Source organism: Coffea arabica, chromosome 4e (genome assembly GCF_036785885.1).
Source record: "Coffea arabica cultivar ET-39 chromosome 4e, Coffea Arabica ET-39 HiFi, whole genome shotgun sequence".
Taxonomy (NCBI): Eukaryota; Viridiplantae; Streptophyta; class Magnoliopsida; order Gentianales; family Rubiaceae; genus Coffea; species Coffea arabica.
Window position 1 is genome coordinate 1,864,942 of NC_092317.1, and position 27,279 is coordinate 1,892,220.

The window sequence follows — 27,279 nt, forward strand, 5'->3', positions numbered from 1 at the left end:
TGATAACCCGTTTACGAATTAAAAATAATTTAATAAATATAAAAATTATTTTATCTAACTAAACTAAGTTATTCTTTTTTCCAAAGGCATTAATCACTTAATCCTAAATGAATTTATTTAACTTGTGTGAAGTTGAAATTATCATATTTGGATAATTATTTTTTATTTTGATACTGTTTTAATTTATTTTATATTTGGTTTGAGATAAAACACTTTTACAATGTTTTAATTTATTTTAGATTTGGTTTGAGATTATTTATTTAAATATTTATTACTTGATTATCTAATTTGTCTTGTGCGAAATTGATTTTAATAGAAATTACAGTGATTAATTAATAAATTAAAATTAAGTTTCGAGTCGACTTGACAACCCGAAATTTTCGGGTTCGGGTCAGGTATCCTGACCCGTTTCGGGTTTGCGAGTCAGTTCGGATCATCGGGTTTTGCTCGGATCTCAACCCGACTCACCAACCCGATTTCGACCCGATTGCCACCCCTACTTTTCCCCCCCTATTTGAAACTTTTTTTTTTAATTGTCCTTAATACATAAACTTTGACATTCTCTATAAGTTTTGAAAAAAAAAAAAAAAACTATACTACTATCTAACTGGATGAAGAGAACCACATTGATGCAATGGCTTTAAAAGAATCTTGTAGTATTTGTTACTTGAGGAATAATTTCAAATACTCGAGAGTTTCAAAATTTTGATTTAAATCATTTGTTACTGGACACAATTTTTATTTGACCACATTATTGAATAAACCTTTTGATTTGACCAAATAATATGACCCCCTTTGTAGTAACCTCTATCAAACTGGCTTAACCAAGCACTTGAAAAGTCGAAATTGCCACCGGAATGTTTGGAAATTAGGAAATAAACATAAAACATTAAAAATTTAAAGAAAAAAGAACTACTGTTATCAACGATAGCCTAGCCCAACAACTAGGGATGGCAATGGGGCGGGGGCGGGGGCGGGGGCCCGCCCCATCCCCCGTCCCCTGCCTTGCCCCGCTTCCCTCGCGCGTGCTCCTGCGGAGTTAATAAAAATTTGTTATATAATTTTATCATGATTAAATTTTAACAAATAATCAAATACTAAAATATCAACACATCATCAAATTATTATTCATTGTAATTTTACAATTGAAACTTATAAAAACAATCAAACAAAGATTATTTGAATACAATCCAACATGATGAAATAAATATAACTAAAGTAGTCAAGTTTTCACTTTTGACACAAATATAATCACTAATTCATTATTGTGCTTGTGCTTTTTTTAAGAAAAAAATGTTATTGTATTAAGTGTAATTAGGGATTTAGTATAAATGCATTAGTAAATTTAGTATAACCAATTAATAATTTGTATTAGTACACATACATAATTATTAGTATAATTAATAATATCAATTATATTATATATACTAATAGACATCATATAATACATATAACTAATAATATCATTATCATAATTTGTAACTAATTAAATTATATATTATATATTTATTTTTTTAAAGCGGATGGCGGGGGCGGGGGTACACTCCCCCACCCCCGCCCCGTTTCTAAGTCGGGGGGGGGGGGGGGGAATTCCCCCCGCCCCAACCCCCTCCCCGTTAGCCTCCCGCGGGCACCTGCCCCCATTGCCATCCCTACCAACAACCCCGCCTGCTGCCCCACCTCCACCCCCTAACCTTCATTTCCTCATTGCTAATTATACTACTATCTATTTTTTTCGTTTTGGGGCGAAAAAAATTAGAAAGATGACAACTTTATCCCACTCTGTGAAATTCTTACTTGACCACCTTTTTCTTTATTTGTGCTTGGAAAGCTAGCTACCCACAAGAAGGAAGCTTATTTCACATCTTCTTGATATGACGTGCCTCTTCACAAAGACTATCACACAAAAGTCTAGAGCTCTGAAAAAGAGGGAAGTTCCTGTTGAAACAATTTTAAGAGTCAAGTGCCTATCATTTCACCATAAACACACACGAGCTGTTCAACTAATTGCAATCATCAAGGAGTATAATAAACAAGAAGTTTGGAGGCCGGGGACAAAGAACAAGAAAACATGAGCTGCAAATGAATTGCTATTTTCGTCAATGCCAGTGATCTTCTCTGACACTGCGGTCATTATCCCTGTAAATCAGTCTAAACTTATGAATTAGATCTGACATAAGATCATTAAAAGACCATATATCAGATCACAATCTTTATACCCCAACTAATGTTACACTCTTATGTACACCGCAAAAAAGCAGCCCAATACCAGAATACCTTAACTCCAACCCTACAAGGCCTACCACACTGCAAATTTTTGGCATTATTATACAAGCAGGATTTTCTAGTTTCAGGGAGGATGTACAGTGCCGGAAGTTGAGAATATACTGAGAGAGTAAGACCCCTACCTACCTCAAAATTCCTATAAAACCAGAACGTAACCTTTCCAGCTACTGCAACATTATGATCTAACAAATTTCTTCACCCATTGCTTGGTGGAAGAAGACGATGCGTAGATCGCATTGAGCTGTTCAAAGCAGCATTAATCCTGCTGAACACTACTTTCAATGGAACACAAGCCACGGCAGGGCCCTTGAGCTTCTCCATCACCGGTTTTTTGTCAACATCACAGTGCTTATGTCCGGTGAGTGAAGACAATTTGCGGATCTTTTTCAACAAAAGCCCATTTTTCTTTGCCTTCGGTGATTTTGCGGGTGAAACACGCGGTTGCAATGCTTGATGCTTGTTTGTCCTTCCACCTGAATTAGGCCTTCTTTCATAAACCATATCAAAACTACGCAAGGGATAAGTGTCTTCAGCTGGATCATCGTCCAACTCATAGCTGCTGCTATGGCATTCAGAGCTGCTCACTAGTTGATCACAGGAGCCATCCTCCAAGACATCTACAGTAAGAGGGTGGCCTATAATTGGCCGGCCATTCAATTTGCTCATGAGAGAGATGTATGGAACATGATGAGGTCGGTAGCTGGCTTTCACTTCCACGTTAACATCGTACAAGGAAGAATCTGTGATGTGGTGTCTCAGAGAAAAATCAGATTGGTTGTACTTTGGATTTAAGACAAATCGGGATAGACGGAAGGGTAGAGACCTCTGAGGTAACTCAGCTGTTAGATCCCTAACATGACATTCATTGTGAGAACTGCTCCAACCTCCAAAGTCATCTAGTTGAATATCAGTAACCGTTCTGGACTTTAGCCTGTAGGTGCTATTCAAGGCAAGGCACCCACCAATAGAACTGCAATCAGCTTTTCGCCCAGAACCCAGAGAGAGCACATCCTGATCCATAGCTGTCAAATATACATCAGATTCCTCATCTGCATCCGTGTATCTTGAATCTTGCCTTCTAATTTTGCTTGTGTGTCTAGAGTTCCTCTTCCCCTTTAACTGCCACTCTGAAGCACCTTTCTCTATCATCTGGTTGAGGGTATTCATGTCACCTGTTCCTGAACTTGTAGAACCAGACTCATTAAGCTCGTCATTTCCCAAAGACATAGTTTCAACTTGACTGCATTGGCTAGACTGTGCTCCAGCACCAATTTGAGGCTTTTGAGATGCACAAGATATCACTGATGACATTGACAGGACAAATAAAAAATTCAGTAGATGTCATAATATATCATTTCCGGAGTTCACTAACAACGAAAATTTGCAATGCACTCATAAATCACTTCAGAGATGGAAAATTTCAGAATATCAATCAAAGCTAAGCGAAAAGACCAAGCCATGAAAACACCAGAGTCATAGTAAAAAGATCCCGGTGAATCAACACTAATTTTAGACGCATTAGACAAGGACTCGACCCAATTTCATCCAAATGGAACAAACACATGTGATCTCAGGTTCAACACTTATAGGAATAAGAAATGCAAGTGTCAACAATGAGCTTCCCGTGAGCCCATAAAACATACCAGCAATTGAGAGAAAGGAAACCCCAGTATCATGTTTAAACCTTCATAAGTGATAGAATCAAGGTTGGCAGTCGCCAAACATATTTAATCAGCAGCTTATAGGTATGTGTTTTGAGGAAGGAGCTACAGGCAAAAATGCTTTTAGAATTGTAATCTTTTTTCTTTTCTTTATAGGATGAGTATTCAGCAGCATAAGTCAGGGCACTCATCAAGAAGCAGAGCATGATCATACACAAGATTTTCTACTGTGATTCTCCACATGTTTATGAATAATCCAAAATAAAACCAACCTAAACTATTAGCACTAACAAAAAGTTACCACCCACCTTACTCAACCAAGAACACTTCAAATAAAATATACATACTTCACACCACTCATCCTTCAGCCTGGAAAAGGAGGTCTAAGGCAGATATGCTTAAAGCATTTAATGTCAACTATGTATAAATAATTTTGTGATAAAACATACCTGCGGAGTGCTTTTCTTCTGCCATGAGAGGCACATCAAATAAACTGTCAGAAGAACCATTTTCATGGTAACCTAAGATGCTGGAAATTTCATTTTCCTTCTGTTTACATTTCATGAGGGAAGCATCATAAGCATGTTCAGATGCATTAAATGATGCTCCATTCTCACATGAAACTCCAGTACTATCAGAGTTGTTGTTAGCAATTGAAAAACTTCTCTTTGACTCATTAGATTCTATTCCAGAAACTTTGCTGTCAGATACTCCAGGGAGATATGATCTAGTTGGACTACCAAGTTGTTCACACAAGACAGGTACCGAAACCATCACAGTACTTTCCAAAACCTTGGTCAATGGCCGGCGACGATTTTTTCTTTTAAGGAACTCATGAACATGTGCTACCTGAGATCTCTTCCTTTTCAATGATGACACCACACTCATGCCCAAATCCTCAAGTCCTCTCATACGCTTAATGCCTTCAGTTCCATCATCTTCTGAATCATTTGGCGTTCTCCACTGTCTCCCCTCTGCAGATTCCTCTTTTCCAGCATTTGGATGATCAGGCTCCTCAAATGAAACACCAGAATGAGATAACTCCAGTTCAGAATCAGATTCATCCTCGGAACTACTGATTTGATCCTCCGAATCTTCAGTATCTTCTTGACTATGTAAAGAATTAGGTGACTTCCCAAAATCCTGAGGATCCTCGTCTTTTTTATCCATTGTTGAGCAGAAATCTGGGTGATCTTTCCCTAGGCGAGCATTTTCAAGTTCAAGAGCGTGAAGAATGGCATCTTCTCTTCGAGCATACTTCACAACCTTCTTAGAAGAATTAGCTGCTGCCTTTGCTTTCTCAATACAATCATCATACTCCCCACAGCGAAAAGCTTTCACACGTTTTGATTTTTCCAAGTTATACCAGTCCCTACAAAAATCCGAACGCTTTTAACCAAATTCCAAGGACATCAACTATGGCTTCCAAGTCCAAAACCACAAAAATAATGTTTAATTTCAACTTACACGAGGACGAGTGGACTAATATTAAAAACAATAAGAAGAAAAGAAAAGACAAAGAAACATCAGCAATGGGCTCCGAAAAAAAAAACCTATCACAAATAGCAACACGTAATGATTTTTTCCTCGAGAATTAAAGCAGCTTTAAATATCATTGAAACTTAACAGAACATTCAAAAGCACAAGAATGTAGTTATTCACACAACCTTATCGCTCTAACAATCACATTCCAAAACGGACAACACATCTACCATGTGTATGGGCAGACTCCTCAATGTTAGCAGGTGTGAAATGCCATGTGAAACAAGAAACAATACATCTGACATAACTTACAAAGTAAAGGAAAATTGAAAACAAGGATTCAAAGAAAAACATAAAACCTAGAGCAACAAGAAAAAGGGTAAAACCTATAAAACATTTTGAAAAACAATAATATCAAAGAATTAAGATCAGAATTAAAATATAAAACCAGACCCCAGAGAAAAAGAAAGGCAAGTACTTACACACTGGCATCCTCTCTCCCAAGCAGCTTAACAGGAGTCCCTGATTTTGGAGAAACCAAACAGCTCTCAGGCAGCTCTTCGGGACCAAGTATCCGACCCGGCCACCACGACCCGTTTCGCCTGCGAACCCAAACCAACCCTCCCACCGACGCATCAATGCCCTTGTTGCTAGCCTCATCATCACTCCCCATTTCTCACAACGCAGAAAACAGCAGGAAAAGGGACAAAAAAAAAACCAATATAGCAAAGAGGAAAAACCCAAAACCAATCTCAACCTACCATATTTTACGCCCACTTAAACCTCCAAGAACATCAGAAACCTTCCACCACCATGAAAATGCACCTCTTTTTCACCTTTAAAAAAAATTGGGAACCATTTAAACAGTCAGAAAATCCAAAATCCCACATGCAATTCAAAACTCGCAATAGTTCCAGCCAAAAAAAAATCAGATCAGAAACCACAAAAATGGAAAGAATGCTGGAGGAACCAACATTTAAGGGTTTATGGGGCGAAAGATAGATCTGGAAAATGACAAAACCCAATGAAAATTACCATAAGAAACAAATTTTTCCTATACCCTTTTTCCTTCCTTTTCAGAAAACTTCCTCATTTCAGAAAAAGAAACGAAATTTCCATTGGCTTTTCGTTTTTTATATTCTTTAAATCTTCCAAACGTACTTCCTTTGCACAAGAAAAGATTTTGACACCAAAGCTATTGGCTTTCAGTTTCAGAAACAGTACAAAACAGAGGCAGAGAAAAGGAGAAAAGGAAAAAGAAAGTGGAGCGTGTGTAAATAGCTGATGATGAAGAATGAAGTAGAGGGGAGAGTGGGTTCTGTTTCGAAAATGGATCGGACGTACCTTTTGGTATCTTTTTGCCAAGACAGCCAGAGAGAGAAGAGAGGAGAAGAGCCCCGGAGAGAGAGAGAGAGAGAGCCAAAAGAAAGAGAGAAGAGTGTGTGTAGGATTTTGTGGATTATTATGAATAATTTATTTAATTTTCAAGTGCGGTGAGAAGGGAGGAGAGAAAGAAACAGAAGAAGAAGGGGAAGGAAAAAAAGGAGGAAAAATTAGGAACGACAGGTAGTACGCTAAGGTTTCTACACCTGTCCCACCTGCGAAATTGCGGGCCCCTTTTTGATATCTATAGTCACTAGACTAACCCCCTTCTTTTTTATCGTGGTAAAAGGATGATCAGTGGATGATTTACACGTCTGCTGTTGATGTGATCAACGGTTGTGATTGATTTATTGGATATATTCGTATGTTAAGAATCCTGAGAGCGTATGCACGTGAAACCACAAGTTGTACAGCGGGGCGCTTCATTTAGCTCTTTAGGTCTTCACTCTTCGGCATTAGTAGCTCGATAGCTGGTGGGGTTCTGCAACTTTTTCCATCGGATTATCAGAAAGGCTACCAAAGGAGAGCAGCCATGACTGGTAATTTCCTTGATAAAAATCTAATCGTTATTTCACATTGATCTTGAAATTAAGCTATTTCATAGTTGCTGTAACAAAATTTTTTGCTTTGCGATTGGTTTTTATTTGGCTTTTCTTTTGTGGGTGGGAAAGAATTCTTGCTGAGGTTGTTTTGGATGTCTATGAATTTGCAGATACTGAAGTGCAACATGAATTTGTGCTCATTTTGATTCTGTTTGATTATGCCATGATTCAGTGATATGTAGCTTCTGTTGGATATTGTCAATCCTTTTTCATATGTATATTTTACTATTTTTTGTAGAAAATTTTCTCCGTTAATAGTTTTCGAAATCCTATTAAATTATACAATGGTAGAATGGACAAGCGATGATAATAGTGAAGCAGACCGGGGAGTAAAGTGGCTTTCTTTTATTTTCTTTTCTTTGAGTGGGAACATGCTTAAGTTGAACAAATATCTGCAGGAGGAAATGTGAAAATCCAAGGTGCTTACGAATTAGGAAAGTCCAGCACTGATGAGCTCTTGATGGAATAACTAATTATTGGGGATTCTGAAAGAACCTGTTGATCCAGACACAAGGCAGTTAACGTGACATTGTTTGATGTAAATGAAATAAGATCACTGTCTTCGCTTATCGACAATTTTCTATCTTATTGTCGAATGTACTGACCGTTAAATAATGGGATAACCTACTGTGCACAAAATCAATAAACCTCTCCCTCCTGGACACGTGGGCTTGCTTTGCCTGCATTATTTTGGATCTTTAGAACATCTATAAAAGGTTAGATCTTAGGGCTCTTTAGCAGTCTAATCTGAGTTATTTGAAAAAGCTAGGTGTTATGTGTTCAGTTATTTGGTAGATAGTTTGAGAACAACTATGGAAGTTGGTTGAGACTATCATCACAATTGTAACAGAAGGCTGAATGAATTCGTTAAACAACGAGATAACCTACTGTGCACAAAATCGATAAACTTCTCCGTCGTCGACACATGGGCTTGCTTTGCCTGCATTTTTTTTTGAATCTTTTGAACATCTATAAAAGGTTAGATCTTAGAGCTCGAGTAGTCTAGTCTGAGTTATTTAAAAAATCTAGGCTTTATGTCTTCAGTTACTTGGTAGACAGTTTGAGAACAACTATGGAAGTTGGTTGAGACTATGATCACAATTGTAAAAGAAGGCTGAATGAATTCGTTATGCATATTCAGGTGCCTATACGGATGGTTTTAGCCAATTCCTGTTACACAAATAACATAGATGTCTATATACTCACTACTACCACCATACACAAATATAAATGCTCATTTATACACACTCATTCCATTATGTTCATATGCTATAGGAACACTGACAATCTGACAGTCCCTGCAGTCAATATTGGATATTTACAGTTGAGTAAATCACTGTCTTCTAACAAAAATACGAACCTGCATTCTTGCAAACTGGTGTTAATCTTTATATGGCAAATATTTGTTCAGTTGCTTACATGAAGATGTGCAATAATATGTATAAACGTGACTCAAAAGCTTTTCTATTTCAATATGTTGTGATCTTGTTACATCTCAGTTTTCAAGTTTCTATTTGTTTTGGGGTAGAAGATATTTCTTCATCATTGGGAATCATCTTACTAAACATTCCGTACAGATTATGTGCAGGAGCAGGATATGGAAATTGAAGCGCTGGAAGCCATACTTATGGATGACTTCAGAGGTCCATCAGAACTATGCGTTCTGAATCCCCCATAATCTTTTTCTTCTACATTGTTTTCACATCCTAAACCCTATCATGTAGTTGATTCTAGTCATTCATTGTACCAGAAATTCACTCAAGTGAAAGTGGGTTAAACACTTCAAGTCGGTGCTTTCAAATCACTCTATCTCCTCAGGTATATGTGATCCTTAATGTTATTTTCGTATCAGTATAGAAAGATTTTGCTTTTTGTGTATTAGAATCTGTCATTTGTACGTAGAGGTTAAAAAAAAATTAACCCTAGTTGATAATCTGTCATATATCTTGCATATGGTCTTGGCAAAATAGGAGGAGTTCTGTATCTTGTGGGTTACAGAAAATGTTACTCATGGCCTTGTTTTCTTCTGGTGCAGGATGAGGAGGCAGACGACTCAAGTCCTTCAGGTTTATGAACTTAACAAATTTCTTTTTTTTTATTTTTTCTGTTAGAGCTATGTGCTGGTTATTGTGCATTCATGTATACATTTTCCTGATAACAGCAACTGTTGCCATGTTGTTATTGCAGTTCGGCTGGCTTTAATTTTCTCACACACAGAAAAATATCCTGATGAACCTCCGCTTTTGAGTGTGAAAAAGTATGGCTAAATCATTTTTTCCTTCATCACATGGCAGAAGTCTTGTAATATACTTCTCTTACTCTTCTATATTCCCATTGGCTAATGGCTTGTGATTTCTTATTTAAACTTCTGAATCAAGTGCCTGAACTTTTGACTTCACTTAGTTCGATATTTTCCATAGAAATGGCCACCCGAACAGCATTTTAGACTTCAGTCAACTACTATAATGCATGTCCTGTGTCAGTTGAATGTTTACAAATAACCAGTCAAATGTATCTGGGACATTGGTAACCAAGCATTGAGAACATATTTTGTTATTCACAACCATGAAGTTATGTTGAAGGACTTGATTTGGCTCTCATCATTTATATGCTCTAGTATATACTGCATATTAACAATTGCCAGAAATCTGTAGTTTTAGCTGCTTATGGATGTTTGCTGCTTGCAACAGGCTGTTATGGCAGATTTTGTCATAAATAATGAGGAATATTATTCATTTAACTGCATTTGGAAATAAGGAACCGCAGGAAAATTGTGTTTCAGAATGTAGCAAAATCAGGCGTCCTTAAAACCTTGATTTTTCTTTTTCAGTTTAAGAGGAATTCAAGCAGGAGATCTCACAGCTCTAAAGGAAAAACTTGAACAAGAGGTAAATTTTAGTGACCAAACATGTTTTATTGTCTTTGGATATAAGCATTATCAACTTTTCTTTCTGTTTCATTATGTCAATTTATTTGTTTTGTCTTTATAAGCAACAGATGAACAGAATACAAGAGTTCAGTTTTCTGTCTTAAAAAAGGAGTGGCTTGTGTAATTTAAAGATGTTTTATAAGAAACAAAACCTGTAAAGGAAAGGAGTTAAAAAGCCTTAGAATTCCAGAAGGGTGAAGTACCTCAAGCATATCTCACGTAGAATAGCTGCACAAACTCTGCCGTTAATGTTGGCTGCCTGTCCAAAAATTTAAGTTCATCATTTGACAAGACAAGTTGTGGTTGGTGATATACAGTACTGTCATAAAATATATGTTATTTAGAGCCTTAGAAAGTGTAGAGAGGTGGATTCTAATATTATTTAGATGAGTTAAGGTGATGCTGTTTCCACTGCAACTGTGAGAAGGCATGGAAATGCTAGTGTTAATGGTGTAATTAACTTCAGGAGCTCTCTCTCTCTCTCTCTCTCACTCTCACACACATGCGTACAAACCTGATATGTAGCCCTTAATGGACAAAGCTGTGTTCTTTCCTAAGTGGGTATGATAAAGTTCTCTTTCTTGTTTTGTACAATAAAGTTGTCGTACTCCTAAACTTATTTTATGGATGCCTATGGTTCAGGCTTCTGAGAATCTTGGAATGGCCATGATCTACACATTGGTTACTTCAGCCAAGGAGTGGCTATCTGAAAGATTTGCTCAAGATGGCGATGCTGAGAATGCCGACGAAGATGAGGTGGCAAAAGACGAGGTATTATTGTTTTTTCTTTTTTATTTGTAATACAGTTTATTCAGCTTCTTTTATAGGTGCAGGTTCATTCTTGTGTTTCTCAAATCTCCATATATTAAGGCTGTTAATATGGTTCCTTCCCTAATTAACTGGCAAGTAAATAGATCTTTATTTTCCAAGAATTCATAAGCATGGAGCAAGAGCCTTACCTTGAGTATTCAATTGGGAATTAGCACCTTTTAGTTTGTATTTCTCTTGGTACTGAATCAACAATATTTATTATAATTGACAATATCTTTTCACCTAATTTTTTAATGGGTCTTTACCACGATTCAGATAATCGTGCCTCATGGAGAGCCAGTCACGATTGAGACATTTTTGGCTTGGAGGGAAAGATTTGAAGCAGAATTAGCGCTGGAAAGAGCCAAGTGAGTTCAAGTGCATGTTTCAATAGCTTTTCAAATAAAGGACTTGGCTAAACGAAGGTCATCTTATTACCTTTGTTTTCTTCATCCTAATGGATGGTTTGCATCAAACTTTAGGCTTATGCCTGATTCAGCGCTTACAGCACCCAAGGAAAAGAAGCTTACGGGCAGACAATGGTTTGAAAGTGGAAGAGCTTCTGCGGTAGTCCTATTCTTCAGTCTATTTTATCTGCTTAATGAATTGTCCTAGTCTGAACTTAGGCCCACCTAATCTCATTTGCCTTTATTATAGTTCTTTACCAAGTCAAGGGAAATTCTTTCTCCAGTTTGGGTAGACTCGTGCAATTTTCCATTTTCCATCATATTTGCCAGTATCTATTAAGACCTTTTATTTAGATGCATATCATTGAATTGAAAGAGGAAATGGCAATTGCAATATAAGATGTATTCAAGTCCAATTGCAATAGCATGAAAGTTTTCACTGTTGGTTGCAATAATTGAATATCTCTTGAGACATAGTTGATCAAAGATTCATAATGTTGAGTTGAAAGAGGAATTGCAATTGCAGTAGAAGATTCTGTCCAGGTTGAGTTCCAATAGTGCTAAGAAACTGTCACTGCTTATACATGCAACAATTGATTTTCTTCCATTCTTTCTGTGTTTCAAGTCTATGCTGGAAGCGGTAACCATGGAATTGTAGAGCTTAGCCCTGACAGAGATCCTTATAGGTTCCGACATAGGCAGAGCCCAAGAACTTCTCATAATGATGAACCAAGAGCCATCAATTAAATAAGCATTGGAACTTGTTTTCTCACAATAATGATATAGATTCCCACTGTGATATGCTGTGAGTTGGGTGTTAAGAAGTGGTGCGCGGATCCGTTTCAAAATTTTTTTGGCACAGTTAGTCAGTTGTCCTATATGCTGCAACTTTGGCAAATGTAGTAGTTTGAAGATTTACTTGAAAATGTCAATTATGTGTTCTTTATCCTCCCTGCAGAAAGGTGCGGCTTCAATTGATGAAGAATCTGATGAGGATGAGGAAGATATTGACCTTGATGATGACGATTTTGAAGGTGAGCCTCGCTTTAACAGCACTTGGTATTTTTTCCCCCCTCCTTTTTTCTCCTTTTTCAATTGGGACTTAACTGCCCCCTTTGTGGATGGCAGATGATGAAGAAGATATGTTGGAGCATTATCTGGCAGAGAAATCAGATGCATCCTCTCATTCTTCAAGGAGAGCCAATTAGAAGGACAGAGGGTAGAATTAAGGTTTTTTTTTTTTCGACTCTTATTCCCATAGCCAGTTTATATATCAAATTTAAGCCCGTTATGTGATGTTGTAATAGTCGCAATACCAATGTGAGCAACGGACTAACCAATTTTGGGCCTCGACCAGAGGAAATGCATAGTATTGAAGCTCCAGGAACGAGGGGACCCCCCACACAAAAACACCACAAATTCCAGCAGACTTTGCCCTGAATACTGATATAGGCTAAGGTAGTGATTTAAGTTAATCATGTCCCTTGGCAGCTTTTCAGTTTGTAAGCATTTCCACTATTTGTCTCCGCAAGAGTAAGCCGCAATTGGTGGTTCTTCCCGCTGGCTTTCCAGAAAATTGGACGCTAATCCTTTTTATAGCAAGTAAAAGGCCTTGGATTTGATTAGATATATGCTTTGGGTAAATTAAGATTTTACCTAAGACATCTCTTTATCTGCTTATACATGGAGGGACACAACACAAATGATAGCAATTCTATTTCCTTCCATCCTATCCTTTGCAGTTAAATACAGATACGTAAAAGCAAGGAAGGAAGGTTGCAGGTCTTCTATGGATTAATAGTAAGATCCTCCTTGAGCGGTGGCTTTTGTGGCTTTAAAGCCAGCATCCTCGCTCTCTTTAGGGGCCAAAGATACGGAGCTTGTGAGTCTCTTGAGCCTCTGTTGCACCTTCTGAAGCACTCTTGTCGTTTGAACCCGAGATAAATGACAGCCCAGCGAGTCCAAGTACCAGCCGCTCCTTCCTTTGAAGCCAACAATTTGACCTCCTTCAATCGGAAGGGAAAATGGCGCTCCTTCTTCAACCCCATATGGCCCGAAGGTTCTTTTATTGCTCTTAAACGTGAGTGCCCGGATCACAGGACTGCCACCATGAACCACGGGAGCGACAAAACCGCTTACACTCGTCAGGAACTCGTCTGGGAACTGTAGCTTGATCTACCGCCGTGAATCAAGAACAAAAGAAACAATCAAGCCTCCTATCAGTCATTTTTACCAACCCGAATGAAACATGACTTTGATGTTAGACTCTGATCTTCATAAATCAAACCCATGTGATAAAAATTTTTGCTTGAAAAAAAAAAAAAAGCTTCTTACCTCGGAGGTTTTGCTACCTCCAACGCCTCCATGCTTTTCTCCAACAAAGGGCTTCCCGTTCTTATCATAGACCACACGCATGGAGTCTATGCAGCGGGCATGAACAAGTGTAATTTCCCTCACACCATTGTAACTGCCATCATCCCATGCGCTTCCACCATTTCCTCCCCATGGTCCAACTGCTATTCTCTTCTTCTTCTCGCCACTCTGATTGCTCTCACCTTCCTTTCATGATCAAATAAATGCCAACTTTAGAAGTAACAGACAAGAACGATAAAATTGAACTAATTAGGGAGGAAACAATTCAGTACGAAAGAGACCAGGAACTCATACCATGTTGGTTGAACCAGGAAAATGCGAGGGGTTAATTGATGATGCCAATGATCGATCCTGTGTACCTGAAGAATACAAAAGACCTATAAATATAGGCTGTGAAAGGATGCTGATAGAGCAAAAAATGCTGCAGAATCGGAATATGAACTGATACAGGGAAGGGTACAAAGGAAGGGGTGGGTGAGTGACCACATTTTTTTTTGTTTTTTTTTTTGGTATAGCATCTGATACCATTTGAACTTTGTAGCACTATCCCTATCCAGGAATTTTCCTTTTTTTTTTCTTTTTGTTCTCTTTGTCCCGAAATTTAACGGCTGAAATTTGCTCCTTTTTGAGTTGAATACCAGCACAACTTATCCTTGAATGATCTTTAAAGCGTAAGAGGGACGCAGAATAATGAAGAAAATGCAATGCATGGATTTCTGTTTACTCAATGCGAAATGTTAACTTAATTAGCTAGGCATTGCGTTGGACGGACATTATGCCCATTTCCTTATATAATTCTCCATCGTTGAATTGTGCAATCTCTTTGGACCGACTACTTGGCTATCGGGTCCTGATTTCTGACTTATGGTGTTTATAAAACCATAGCTAAGTGTTTATGATGTTAAAAAAAAATTTTTTTTGCTAGCCCAAAGCCACTTTCTTCATTTGTTCATCTCTCCTTTTAATCCACCTTCTGATAGTGAAGCCCAAACCACAAGAATTGAACCGGAAAAGTCAATTAATTAATCAAACACTTCATTTATGATCAAAATCGACTCTTTTAAAAAGTGTTAAGTATTTTTCACAATATCATATCAGCATCAGCAGCGTGTTTTTCATGGTTCAAATCAGATCAAATCAAATTTTTTAATTTAATAATAAATTGTTCAAATCGGATCGAGTGAATCACGCTTGAGATCAGGTCACATCAATTTTGTCTAATTTAATATAATAGATTGTTCAATTCCGATCGAGTTAATCTCACGTAACCTGGACTTGGAGCATAAAAAGCACGGTGTGGTGGGCCCTGCAACTGAATTAGTCCATATAGTCGGGTTGCAAATTGGCCCCCGTAGTGGTAACAACAGGACTAGCCCATATTACATCGATGTCCAAAACAATTGCAGATTCCAAGGTCTCAACCAGATGTCAGCCCACGCCGGCCATGAAAAACACGTGACAATTTCAATTAACACCGCGAAAGTGGTGACTACCGCGACAGCCGCAATTGCAACGGTACCGGAATTTAGGAGAGTCAGAGACGCATCTACGTCGACAAGCCTCCGCGATACGGCAATAGTCTCAAGCGCTGTAAACTTATTAATTAATTCTACTCCACGCCTTTATTATCTTCCACCAACTCTATCCCAACGCTCCTACTCCTAGCTTCATTTCGACGGGGAAAAAGGGAAAATATATAAAACAGTGATATGGGTGTTTCCAGATGGATTTTCTTGATATATTCTCTTCTAGTGATTCCACCAAATCCCATTGGTTGTTTGAGTTCAAAGGAGATTTCAGAGATTCCAGTAAGTTTTCTCAATTTTGCCAAGAAAGCTGAGGTCTTTGATTGGATGGTTGGTATTAGGAGAAAGATTCATGAGAATCCTGAGCTGGGCTATGAAGAATTTGAGACTAGTAAGCTTGTAAGAGAAGAATTGGATAAGATGGGGATTCCTTATAAGTATCCTGTTGCTGTTACTGGTGTGGTTGGATTTGTTGGTTCAGGAGAGCCTCCTTTTGTTGCCTTAAGGGCTGATATGGATGCACTTGCCATGCAGGTTTTGCTCAATCTTTGCCACTTTTCTTGCCATCTAAAAATAACTGTTGACTTTTTATTGGATGCCATGGCTTGTAGCATTTTTTTTTTTTTTGGTATGGATTTTGGTCTAAATTGAAGCAAGAGAGAAGGATATGATTTTTGATATTTCATAGGAAATGCTGGAGTGGGAGCACAAGAGCAAAAATCCTGGGAAGATGCACGCTTGTGGACATGATGCACACGTTGCAATGCTACTCGGTGCTGCAAAGATTCTACAAGAGCATCGCAAAATTTTGAAGGTTTGATTATTTCATCTTTTTGTGCAGTTTTTACAGTTTTGTTTTTGCTGTTGGTAATTGCAATTACTTATTGCTATTTGTTCCTTCCATATGTTGATTTATTACGTGCTCGACCTCTTTACAACAACTTACTTGAGTGTCAGTTACTATCAAAAGTCATTGGACAATGTATCATTGAAACAACGAGGGCTCCATTTCTCTTTCCCTCCCAGGTGCTGTTTGTCTGCTGACTCACTGCGGTGGGTGGGGTGAATTAAGAGAAGGTTAGTTGGATAGGGAACATGGTTTGGAATATCCTTAGGCTGTAATGGAGATTACTCAGGAAGTTATCATCCTGCAAAAGAGAAAAGATGATACCATCAGTATCATTCCAGGTTATTATAATATGCAAAATTACATATCGAGAATGATGCATCTTCTGTTTCAATTTGATAAGGACATGAGTTAGTGTTCTGACTGTTAGAGAAGCTTCTGTGAGGCAAAAGGGTTTAAACATACATATGATACGGGATTGTGCCTCTAGGGAGATTGTTGGCAATGCACAGATTTGAGGATTCTGCTTGCTTGAGATGCTGCCATTTTTCAATATCCAACTGCTAGGGAGACTTTTGAAGTTGGACATGTACATTTCCAGGACATATTGCTGTTAAATTGATTGTTTGCCATTGTACCATTGACTACTTCTTCTCATGCTTTTTGATTTAGCACAGAATCATTGATGGTATTTTAGGTACTTTGTCCAGATCATTCTGCTAAAGTTGAATGACTAGTTCAGTGTTTTGCATAGAAAGCTCAAGGATTAGTTTTAGCACTTTCTGTTGTACAGCTTCACTAATAAGATTCCTAATGTAACTATGCTGAGACTCACTGGCTTGAACTTTTAGTATTAACAACAAATTCATGAAGAGTCTAAAAGTGTTTGGTTATCTCAGTCTTAGTGCGTCTCACGCTTAGGACTATACTGCTCCTTCCATATTCCATAGGTTGCTTCACTATCATTTAGCATCATCTTACTTATTAGTGGATGGAGGGATAGTGTTCAAATTGTAAGACTAAAAAGCCTCAAACATGTGTGGATCTGTTTCAGTTTCCTCCAGACTAGTGCAACAATATCAGTCATAGAAATCTCTCCATTCCAGTATAGTAGTATGTTTAGGAAAGCATTACAGATAATCTGTTGCTTACAAAATGCCTGATAATAACGTTTTCTTGCTTCTCCTTTTCCAAGAGTTGAAATTGTCCAAAATTTCCTGGTATTTGACAGGGAACAGTTGTTCTTGTCTTCCAACCAGCTGAAGAAGGAGGTGGAGGGGCAAAGAAAATGATAGATGCAGGGGTGATAGAAAATGTCAAAGCCATCTTTGGTCTCCATGTCAAACCTGACTTGCCTGTGGGTGAAGTGGAAAGCAGACCTGGTCCTTTGTTGGCTGGAAGTGGCTTTTTTGAAGCTGTAATAAGTGGAAAAGGTGGTCATGCTGCGATTCCTCAGCACTCTATAGATCCAATAGTAGCAGCATCCAATGTGATTGTGAGTTTACAACATTTAGTTTCCCGAGAAGCTGATCCTCTTGACTCTCAGGTACCTCTCTCTCTCTCCCCCCGATTGTGCACGCCCACATATAGGTGTATCGAGGTTCTTTACAGAATGAATGTGTCATCGTGATTAGGTCCTCATACCTTGAAGTCTTCCTGTGATGTCATAATCTTTAACTTCAGCACTATACGCCCTTTTGATTATACCATGAGCTGAGACATCCAAGTCCTGCACATCATAATGAAATAGATTTACCTCTTTTACTTTTAGGAGCAGGATCTTGATTTTATTGAAAATATGTTACTGAGAGGTGGACTATGTCCAGTGAATTATGATTGTGTATTTAGTTGGTTGTGTTGGACAGCTTTTGACAAAAAGTTAGTCTACAAAAATTTCATAAGTTTACTTCAAACATTGTCATTTCTCAAGTATTCCCTGTGCTTTCCTTTTGTATCTAAATTTGCAGTGGAGATGTTCTGTGAAGTCGTAGTTGCAATCATACAAAAAGCAGGATATTTTAGCACCAACTGTGTAACTTAATGCACCTTTTTTTAAAGGAAATCTTCTCCTTGACTTAATAGCGAGATGATGTCGTATTTATCTTTTGAAGGAAATAGTGACTTGTACTGAAATGTCAATAGTTACCAATTAAAGATCTGGAACATAAATCCACACGTGCAGGTAGTTACGGTGGGCAAATTCCAAGGAGGTGGGGCATTTAATGTCATACCTGATTCAGTAACTATTGGTGGCACTTTTCGAGCCTTCTCTAAGGAGAGCTTGATGCAGCTCAGACAGCGGATTGAGGAGGTACTATGTGGACTTTAGCTGATGTTGTTTGGTAGCTAATTCATGATATGCGTAATTACTTTAAATTAGACTCATTAATCATCAGTTTCATCATCCTCGGTCAGCTTTCAGAAAAGATTGCATAAATTGGCTTATAGAATGCTTGTGGCTATGGCTGTTGCTGTAGCTGTTGTTGCATGGGAAGGGGAAATTAGAGGCTTTTCTCTGTATACTGGCTCATTTTGTCATGTTATCATGGAGAAACTTTGAGCCGTATTCTGTGTTTCATTAGATCCCAACCTGTGGGCGAAAAAGTACCAAGAACATGTTTTAGTTGTTTTTGGAGATAGCTCTTTTTACAGAAATTTTTTCTCCAAAATGAACTTGTTTTCTGCTTCCCAACATTGGCCCATTTATGGCAAAAGTGGCTGCTTCTTGTGTCAAGGTTAGCCTGATAAAAGAGATTTCTATATCAAGCATATCTACTTCGTTTACTTACCCAAAGAGGGAAGAGGAGGATGCTTACACGTTTTATTGCATGTGCAAGTCACGACTTGCATTATTGTTCCTTTGCCGTATCATGGCTGCAGTGTCATTCAATCATTAATTACCAACATTTTTGTTGTTTGATTTCTGTTTTACTTTAATTAGACACTGAATCTACTTCCTCTTGCAGGTCATTGTTGGGCAAGCTGCTGTCCAGAGGTGCAACGCTACTGTAAACTTTCTTTCCACTGAGAAGCCTTTCTTCCCTCCGACCGTTAATAATAAAGACTTGCACAATCACTTCCTAAAAGTTGCTAGTGATATGGTTGGCACAGCCAATGTCAAGGAGATGCAACCATTGATGGGATCTGAGGACTTCTCATTTTTCCAAGAGGTTATACCTGGTTACTTCATTTTTATTGGAGTAAAGGATGAAAAAAATACGAAGCCTGCATCAGTGCACTCACCATTTTTTAAGATCAATGAAGATGCGCTTCCTTTGGGTGCTGCTCTTCATGCATCTTTGGCTATTAGGTTTCTTCTTGAAAGCAATGCTGAGACTCCATTGCTGAATCAGAAGCTTCGTGATGAACTATAAGCCTTCAAAAGTCATCATTTTTTTATCAACGGTTCAAAACGATGCCTATCTGTAAATACTGTATGCATTGGTCAATTTTGCTTTCCGAAAGTGAAAACAATTGATAAAATTTCAATCCGAGGGCATTCCAGTTTCCAGCCAGCCTTCTTTTTCTTCTCCAACTTTTCTGCTTTCTCTTTGGGTGAAAAAGGCATTAGCAAAGAGGCTTTCCGCGTCAGCAGAGTAGAATGGTATAATCCTTAGTATGCTGTTTAGTCGTCAAAGGTCTAGCCATAGTAGTGTTCTTTCAATTCCTTGAAATAAACACAGAGATGTAATATAGTCTCTCCAAACTTCTAGAGGATCATAATGCTTTTGTTAGAATTTTTCTTGAACAATGGACACAAAAACCTCTTAACCTTGTTTGTCATTATAATCTTGGAAGTCTGAAAGCAGGGGAATCTATGATTTGTTTCAGTAAGATGATGATGGAGTAAAATCATCCGTTTACCTCCCCAAGACCTGCCACGAAATCTTCACTCTTCTGCCTATGCATATCAACTCCCTCCATTCCTTTTAGATAAACGCTTCGCTGCATTTAAGCATGCCTATGACGATAAAATTTGATAATGTATACACTGACACGTATATAAGATTGATCCTAATGTAGACAACTGATATTTGACAGTTGGACAAACTGAATATAGGTCCAAGAGATGTAAAAGGACCCAAAATGAGCAAGTAAATAAATAGAAAACAAGCAAAGCTTGGGGAAGGCAGGTAGCTAACAGCAGATATGAATATCCCGTGAAACCCAAGTCATATTCCACGTTGCCCACCTCCAAGAAGGGCCATCATGATCGCATTTCATACAAATATGATACAATATCGTTACATCCAAAGGACCTCAGAATGTTGTATTACTGAAGATATATGCTATCATACTTCTGTAATCTCTATATTCAAAATGATAATCTATGTGTTTTTGCCTGTGAACCTGACATGGAATAGATAATTACATTTCAAGCCTCCAATAGTGACCCAAAACTGAAGCTTACTAGAGCTTCTTCATCAAAATCCAAAAAATTCAGATGAATGTTCTAACAAAACATCCAAAGCACTAGGAGCAAACTTTCTTGCAAACAGGAAACACAGAGTAGATGGCTGATTATTGTAGATACACGTCTTACCATCAAAAATTCTCTTGAAGAACTTGTCTGTAATATCAGCCTTCCCAAATGTAGCAGGGTGAGCACCACCTCTGGACCAGTCCACCCAAGTCAGACTCCTGTTTGCCAAGAGCTGAGGAGATTGGATACTCAGCATGGTTGGGAAATAGTGTTCGTCCACGTAACATGCGGGTCTGCAAAATCGTTCAAACTTGGGGTAATAGATATTATCTTGAACAATGTCAACAGCTAGCTTTCTGTTTATTTCAAACCACTGGGATCCTTTACGCCATTCGGTGATGTTGACCTCCGGTGCCATATTCGCATTGTATCGGCCTCTCCCAAAAGGGCTATCTTCATCAAATACACCCATAAAGCTGAACCTAGATCTTGATATATAGCGATAAACAATGCTGAAGTTATAAAGAGGAATGCAGGCTTCAGACAGGAGGACAAACCACTCATTTGATATGTCAAGCAAGGCATTAGCAAGAAGTCGTCTTTCAGCATCACACATACTCATTGTTCCCCATTCAACCATCTGCACAAAAAAAACACTTTATCTACAGCCCCACATTAAAAGTCATATGGCAGGAAACAGTGCAAATTATTTAAGATTTAATATGTAAGAAGTGTGTAACATACAATAAAAGTGTAAAGCATAAAGACAGCACGACAAACATATGCAGTTGGAAAAACCTCTTGGAAAGCCAAAAGCAGGTGCCAACTGCCCAATCCATCAATCCTGCCATGTGTTTATTTCAATAACTAACATGTTTTGTTTGGAAGAAACTTTATTACAATGCATATATATCTACTTCTTCAATTAGATGATTGGCATCAAAATGGCTCATCTGACCCCGGTGAACCCTTCAGAGGAAAGACGTGTACATGAGCAGAAGACGTGATAAAATAACACCAACTATGATTATCTCCTATCCAAAAAATCACTCTAATGAGCCTCTAAGTAAATTAACGGAAATACAAGATGAATATAGTTTCTGGTCGTAAACTAATGAATAACACTAACAAACTCTGATATGTCTTAAAAAAAAGAAAGGGTGCTTAGTAAAACTGTCCAAGCACCTAATTCTTTCCAACAGCCTCAAATTGCATCCACAAGCTACAGCATTTCACTATCTGTTCCAGGCATATCAAGGTTTCAGCATCCATGGTATGAGCCTCCGCCAGTATTTCTGGTATCACTTAGGTTACTTTTCCATTTAAAAGAGAATTTCGTATGTATGCAAGCAATTAGACACTATAAAGGACCACTAAAATTGCTAATTGCCGAATGGCCTGCTTCCTGTTTCATAAAGGAGAATCTCCTGTATATCCACCAATATGCAACCATGTTCAAAAGTGCAACGCGCAAGCTTATAGTATATCCCAAAAAAAAAAAAAAAACACAAGCCATGATTAACCAACTTGCAAACCCTACAAGACTGTTGTTCAGTTTATTCACCTCTATTCCATTTTCCTTTCCTGTGAGAGAGTTGGAAACTTGCATCTAGACTTTACTGATAAATTGCACAATCAGGAATATGCAGCCAAAATTGTAGGACTAACTCTATACAGAAATGGACTATTAGACTGCAACCTTATACATTTAAGTCAAAATCCTCATAGGAATGCTGACAATAACACAACAGAAAAGTTAATGTAAGCAGACTTAAAGACAACAACAACAAGAAGAACAATGACAGCTCTAAATGCCAATAACAACAGCAATACGACATAGTAACTCACTATTACCATTAATTGCAGGCATGGCACAGGCAGCAGAACCAAAGTTTTCATAATTGCGTAAAAGTCACAAGAAACCAAAATTTTATCATGCAAAACTTCGTTTAACAGGCCAACCATCATGGGTGATTCAGTCAGGATATCTAAATTATTCAGCATGCAAAATGTCGCAAGGGGGAAAAAACCATCATTGGATTGAAAGTTGAGATAACCGGCCAGAAAACAATTGGCTAAAGACATTACCCAAAGTAAATGAACTAAATATCTACCCTCAAACTGGCGAAGAAAAGATGAGTACAGTCCAAAATTGAGACTTCATTAGTCCAGAACATTACCCAAAGTAAGGTAAAACAAAAAAAAAAATTAACTTTTCTATGAATAACAGACAAAAAGAACCTGCTATCCATTTTTAGCATCATATGAAAGACAGAAAGGCTTTCTATACTGAGTCTTGTAAAAGTTCTAGTGCAATCCAGTAAAGAAATACAACGGGTCAACCAGCCAGCTTAACCAACTGCTCAAGTAGCTAACCAAGAAACATGATATATCAATGGTTTCCGTGTAATGGCATGAAGAAGAGAAGAAAGTGAATACGACCATACCTGACTAGGAATTTGTTTCCCAAAGAAAACTGATGAAGGTGGAAAATCTGGTTGATACAACGGCAACGAGTGAATGTAGATAGAGTAAAGCCCTTCATTTCCATTGAAAAACTTCTCCCACAATGGGGCCATTGGCAATGGTCCTCTTGTCAAGAACATGAATGCAATTTTAGGAACTCTCTTGAATGGGTAGGTATTAATTCGAGGAACAAAAGATGCCCTCCAAAACAGCTCCGAGTCATTCATTTTATGCGATAAGCTCAACGGAGTCTTAACCCAACTCTCTAAGCTACTTGGTTCTGGTACGCACGGCAGAATTATTGGCTCAGACATAGCAACTACATTCTGCGGCCCTCCAGTATACCGGATCATGTACATACTAAAAAATGAAAACACAATACCTACACCTAAAAACAACAATAGGAACTGAAGTAACCTTAACTGTAAAGGCCTAGCTGGATTTGCTAATTTCATAATAGGGTCCTTCCCCCCTTCCTCCAATGTCCCGTGACTACCAACTCTAGATTGCATCTTTAAATTCGCTTCTCAAACAATTCCAACCTCCCCTTTAACTGTATATTACCTCTAAAAATCTGTTCTTGAAAATCCAGAGCTTTCCCAGAATCAGATTTCGTTTCTTCCAATTGACAATAGCACCTGCCAAATGAAAAAATTGGGTCCGGACATAAACACCTTAAAAGAGGAATAGAACAATGAAATCAGTTCCTCTTTTTCTTTTTCTCTGTCACCTCATGGGGCATTCCCTTTCCTCTTAATGGAGAAATCTCAACCGCAAACAGGAGAACTGGGACTTTTCCATCTCAAATAGGAGACAGCCCTCGAGCTAACTGTTTTGCCCAAAAAAAACTTTCAAACGGTACAGCAACAAATAAAGTTGTCAGATTTCGCAGCAGATTTTGTTGCTGAGATTGGAACGACAAATATCATGAGCTGAGGAAAAAATAAATGAGAATCTTGACGTGTGTCTTTTCATTTGTTTATTGGGATCATGTGAGTTGTTTGTTGAATGTGTTAAGAGGACGGACAAGGAGATGGGAATACGGTTTAAGGAATCAATTTATTGATGAAAGAAAGAAAGAATTAAAGACGTCTGAGAGCGAAAGATTCAACTGATTCTTGTTTTCACACTTTTTTTGCTTTGGAGCTTAATTTTCGGGCCAGAATTGTAATACGTGAGAACAGTAGTGTTTGAACAAGCATCTTTGATACTACTAGTTGGATTGAGGGGCTTATAACTTTATAAGACGTACTCCTGACCTTTACCAAATTATGCTGCCTGTTTTACAGTATTTTTTATTATTCATGATCGGTCATGGGGTGTTTGTACTTTGTGCTGCACCTCAAATTGCAAATGCGCTAATCAAGCTGTGCATATGATGATGGATGTGGAAAAAGAGAGTGGAAGAGACAGACAAATGCAATTGCAATCACCATTGTGGCCAAATTTCTTTTCATTTTTCCTTTTTGGTCTTCCTTTGGTGCTAGGAATTAGATCTTTGTTTTGTTTAATTGTAGTTAGGCCCTTTGATACTTCTCATGTTATATTGAGACCTCTTGGGGTTTGCATGTACCGATTATTAGAAGCTCGCAGTGCGAGTTTTTAAAAATGCTAGGCAGACAAATGTATTGGAAGCAAATTGATAATTGTAACGCATGTTCCTTTCTTTATTCAAAATAAGAAATTCAAATATTTCTTTGACGACATGTTCAATGTATTTTCCGTTACTAATGTAGCTTTCATGGAAGGAAATATTAAATGCTATAAAAAAAATCGAAAATATTTTAGAATTAAGTCACCTACTTTGTGGAGCTTGAAATAACTCCTACATTCATGATTGCTTAGGAAGTTATTATTCTCTATTTGGCATTCCAAAAAAAAAAAAGAGATTATTTGGGATAATTTTTCGGATATTAGAGTCTCATTTGATAAATGAGTTTTTTTTTGTGTTTGTCTAAAACTTTACTGTAACTTACTATAGAAGTCGTAAGAAAATTTTTTGAAACGTATTGTTTAAAAACTTTAAGACCTGATTATTAGCCTACTTGATATTTTTTTCCTTTATATGCACAAATTTAAGGCATAAATATAGATTAAGACTGAAATGACCATTAAATACCTCACAATTATTGCAAATGTTACCGCCACCTTCTTACCAAAACAGCCGTCTCCTTAGGGAAACTAATCATTATGTTTGGTTTACATTAAGGGCTAAATGGTTTCTTGCCTTATGATTTAAGTCTCTTCGAGTGTGCCTTAGAAGTTGGATATGCTACGCATAGGGCTAAGTTAGCCTGAATTTTGTGGAGTAATAAATGTTCTCAAATATTTGAGTTTGGTGCATAAAGTTGACAAAACAAATGGAGCTGAGTCACTTTTGCTTAAACATCACTTCTAATCACGATAAGCTAGCAGTTTATACCTATCTATAGTGCTTTTTTTTTTTGGGATGTTTGAAAAGAAGTAGTAAATTTTCCACAATAATTTTAAAACAACAAATACAAAGAGAAAACTTGTAATTTATGAACAAAGCATTTTTTTTTTTTATAAGATTGCAATTAACTAATAGCTCATTAACATTACAACCAACACATAGACAGTGAAATAGTTATTAGCATATAGCTTACTAAATGATAATCACATTCAAACTCTTTAATTTGTAAAGCTCAATTTTTTTTTATTAACAATTATACTATGACGTCATTGACATCGACATGATTCTCAATAAGATAAAAGCGTTAATTAAATAACTAATGGTCCAGTGCACTACAAATTCTAGTCTTAGGTTATTGAATTATTTACAAGGTTGGACAAGCGTCTGGATCGTGGTCAACCTAGAATAACCTAGCTTTAAGTAGGCGGAAAAAAAAATTAAAAATGCAATTTTCTTAATGTACTGCCCTTATCGACATTCACACATAACGTACTCTATTTTTTTTTTTTTTTTCTGCAAGAGAGTAAAATGCAGTTTGGACACTTAAACTTTGACCCTTTAGCGATTCTGATATTCAAACTTTGGATGAAAACAAACATGGTACCTAATGTTACAATATTTAAGCACACTTAGTACATCTAATGGATTTTTTAAAAAAAAAAATTCCTAACATGTTTATATCTAATCGAAGAAATTTCAAATTCTTGCTACCACCTCTTCATGCAAAATTAATAAGTTTCACTAATTTTTCTTACGATTTCGTGGTTGAATCTACAAAGGTTGGATTAAAATAAGAGTCTCAAAGTTTTGCTCTTTTTTTCTTTGTGCTTGTTTACCGGGGGATATGGAGCGGAGAAGGGAATTTTGCGTGGGTATAATTAGCTCAATTGGGAATTTTTCTTAGGTTAATGTCCACGCTGTATTATTTATTAAACTCGCGCCTCGGTTGGCAGATTACTTTACAATTTTTTTGGAATTTTTTTACAACTTCATTGTTGCACATGTGATAACACGTGATTTTTTTTTTATATAGAAATTTTAAAAAATTCACCAAGTATATTAAATGTGTTCAAATATTGTAACATTGGATACCGAATTTATTTTTGTCGAAACTCAGACACTATAATCACTCTAAGATCAAAGTTTGAGCACTAAAACTGCATTTTACTCTTCCACCAAATATGCACTTTGCATTCGACTAATTGCAGCACACCATTTCTTAAATTTGAAGACTTGAGAAATACTGCTGTCAAAAAGCAAAAAGAAATTGCAGGGACTTGATTCTGTGGTTAAAACAAAAGAATTAAGAAAAACTATGTCATATTTTTTTTCTTTCCCTATGCTTTGAAATAAACTTTTCCAATCATATAGTTTGATAAACTCCTACACTTACCAACTTATATGTATATTTACTATTCACACTTATAAATTTGATGATTGTAGAATTATGTTTAGATTACTAAAATAGTAGTAGTGTGATTTTGTCCGTATCTTATAAATTAAGAGAATGGGTTGATAATGCCAAGTTTGAAGTTAGATCAATAATATTATTATTCTTTTTAATTCTCGATCAAAAAAGTATATTTAGTATCCGGATCACTTGTGCTATTAGTAAATGATGCTAGTAGCATTCATACGTTTCTCAGTCAA

At 37.3% G+C, this 27,279-nt stretch overlaps 5 protein-coding genes across 7 annotated transcripts; 2 read left to right on the forward strand and 3 right to left on the reverse strand.

Annotated features, from left to right (window-relative positions):
- Window positions 1-2,072: 2,072 nt before the first annotated feature.
- LOC140004555 (uncharacterized protein At1g51745-like) lies at window positions 2,073-6,912 on the reverse strand. Its single transcript, XM_072047021.1, has 4 exons — window positions 6,774-6,912; window positions 5,912-6,265; window positions 4,397-5,319; window positions 2,073-3,587 (listed from the first exon to the last, which is right to left on the reverse strand). Exons 2-4 carry the CDS (start codon window positions 6,100-6,102, stop codon window positions 2,482-2,484), a joined length of 2,220 nt encoding a protein of 739 aa, XP_071903122.1. The 5' UTR covers window positions 6,103-6,265; window positions 6,774-6,912; the 3' UTR covers window positions 2,073-2,481.
- Window positions 6,913-7,093: 181 nt separating this feature from the next.
- Window positions 7,094-12,940, forward strand: LOC113742650 (uncharacterized). 2 transcript variants are annotated; one of them, XM_027270537.2, is made up of 11 exons: window positions 7,094-7,351; window positions 8,992-9,057; window positions 9,165-9,232; window positions 9,450-9,480; window positions 9,602-9,671; window positions 10,245-10,302; window positions 10,986-11,114; window positions 11,430-11,521; window positions 11,636-11,720; window positions 12,519-12,594; window positions 12,689-12,940. In XM_027270537.2, the coding sequence occupies exons 1-11, from the start codon at window positions 7,345-7,347 to the stop codon at window positions 12,766-12,768; spliced, it is 762 nt and encodes a 253-aa protein (XP_027126338.1). In that variant the 5' UTR covers window positions 7,094-7,344; the 3' UTR covers window positions 12,769-12,940. The 2 variants fall into 2 exon arrangements, with proteins under 2 accessions (XP_027126338.1, XP_071903124.1); XM_072047023.1 differs by lacking the exon at window positions 7,094-7,351 and adding an exon at window positions 7,832-7,952.
- A 185-nt stretch (window positions 12,941-13,125) lies between these two features.
- LOC140005877 (jacalin-related lectin 19-like) lies at window positions 13,126-14,587 on the reverse strand. Its single transcript, XM_072047022.1, has 3 exons — window positions 14,228-14,587; window positions 13,895-14,119; window positions 13,126-13,735 (listed from the first exon to the last, which is right to left on the reverse strand). The coding sequence occupies exons 1-3, from the start codon at window positions 14,459-14,461 to the stop codon at window positions 13,355-13,357; spliced, it is 840 nt and encodes a 279-aa protein (XP_071903123.1). The 5' UTR covers window positions 14,462-14,587; the 3' UTR covers window positions 13,126-13,354.
- A 739-nt stretch (window positions 14,588-15,326) lies between these two features.
- On the forward strand, window positions 15,327-20,140 carry LOC113742353 (IAA-amino acid hydrolase ILR1-like 4). The gene is made up of 5 exons (XM_027270184.2): window positions 15,327-15,993; window positions 16,148-16,273; window positions 17,538-17,852; window positions 18,489-18,617; window positions 19,273-20,140. The coding sequence occupies exons 1-5, from the start codon at window positions 15,643-15,645 to the stop codon at window positions 19,678-19,680; spliced, it is 1,329 nt and encodes a 442-aa protein (XP_027125985.1). The 5' UTR covers window positions 15,327-15,642; the 3' UTR covers window positions 19,681-20,140.
- Window positions 20,141-20,456: 316 nt separating this feature from the next.
- Window positions 20,457-24,595, reverse strand: LOC113741338 (glycosyltransferase BC10). Of its 2 annotated transcripts, XM_072047024.1 has the most exons (3): window positions 23,177-24,595; window positions 20,850-21,369; window positions 20,457-20,656 (listed from the first exon to the last, which is right to left on the reverse strand). In XM_072047024.1, exons 1-3 carry the CDS (start codon window positions 23,705-23,707, stop codon window positions 20,622-20,624), a joined length of 1,086 nt encoding a protein of 361 aa, XP_071903125.1. In that variant the 5' UTR covers window positions 23,708-24,595; the 3' UTR covers window positions 20,457-20,621. The 2 variants fall into 2 exon arrangements, with proteins under 2 accessions (XP_071903125.1, XP_027124653.1); XM_027268852.2 differs by having other exon boundaries at window positions 20,457-21,369; window positions 23,177-24,589.
- Between the last annotated feature and the right edge of the window lie 2,684 nt (window positions 24,596-27,279).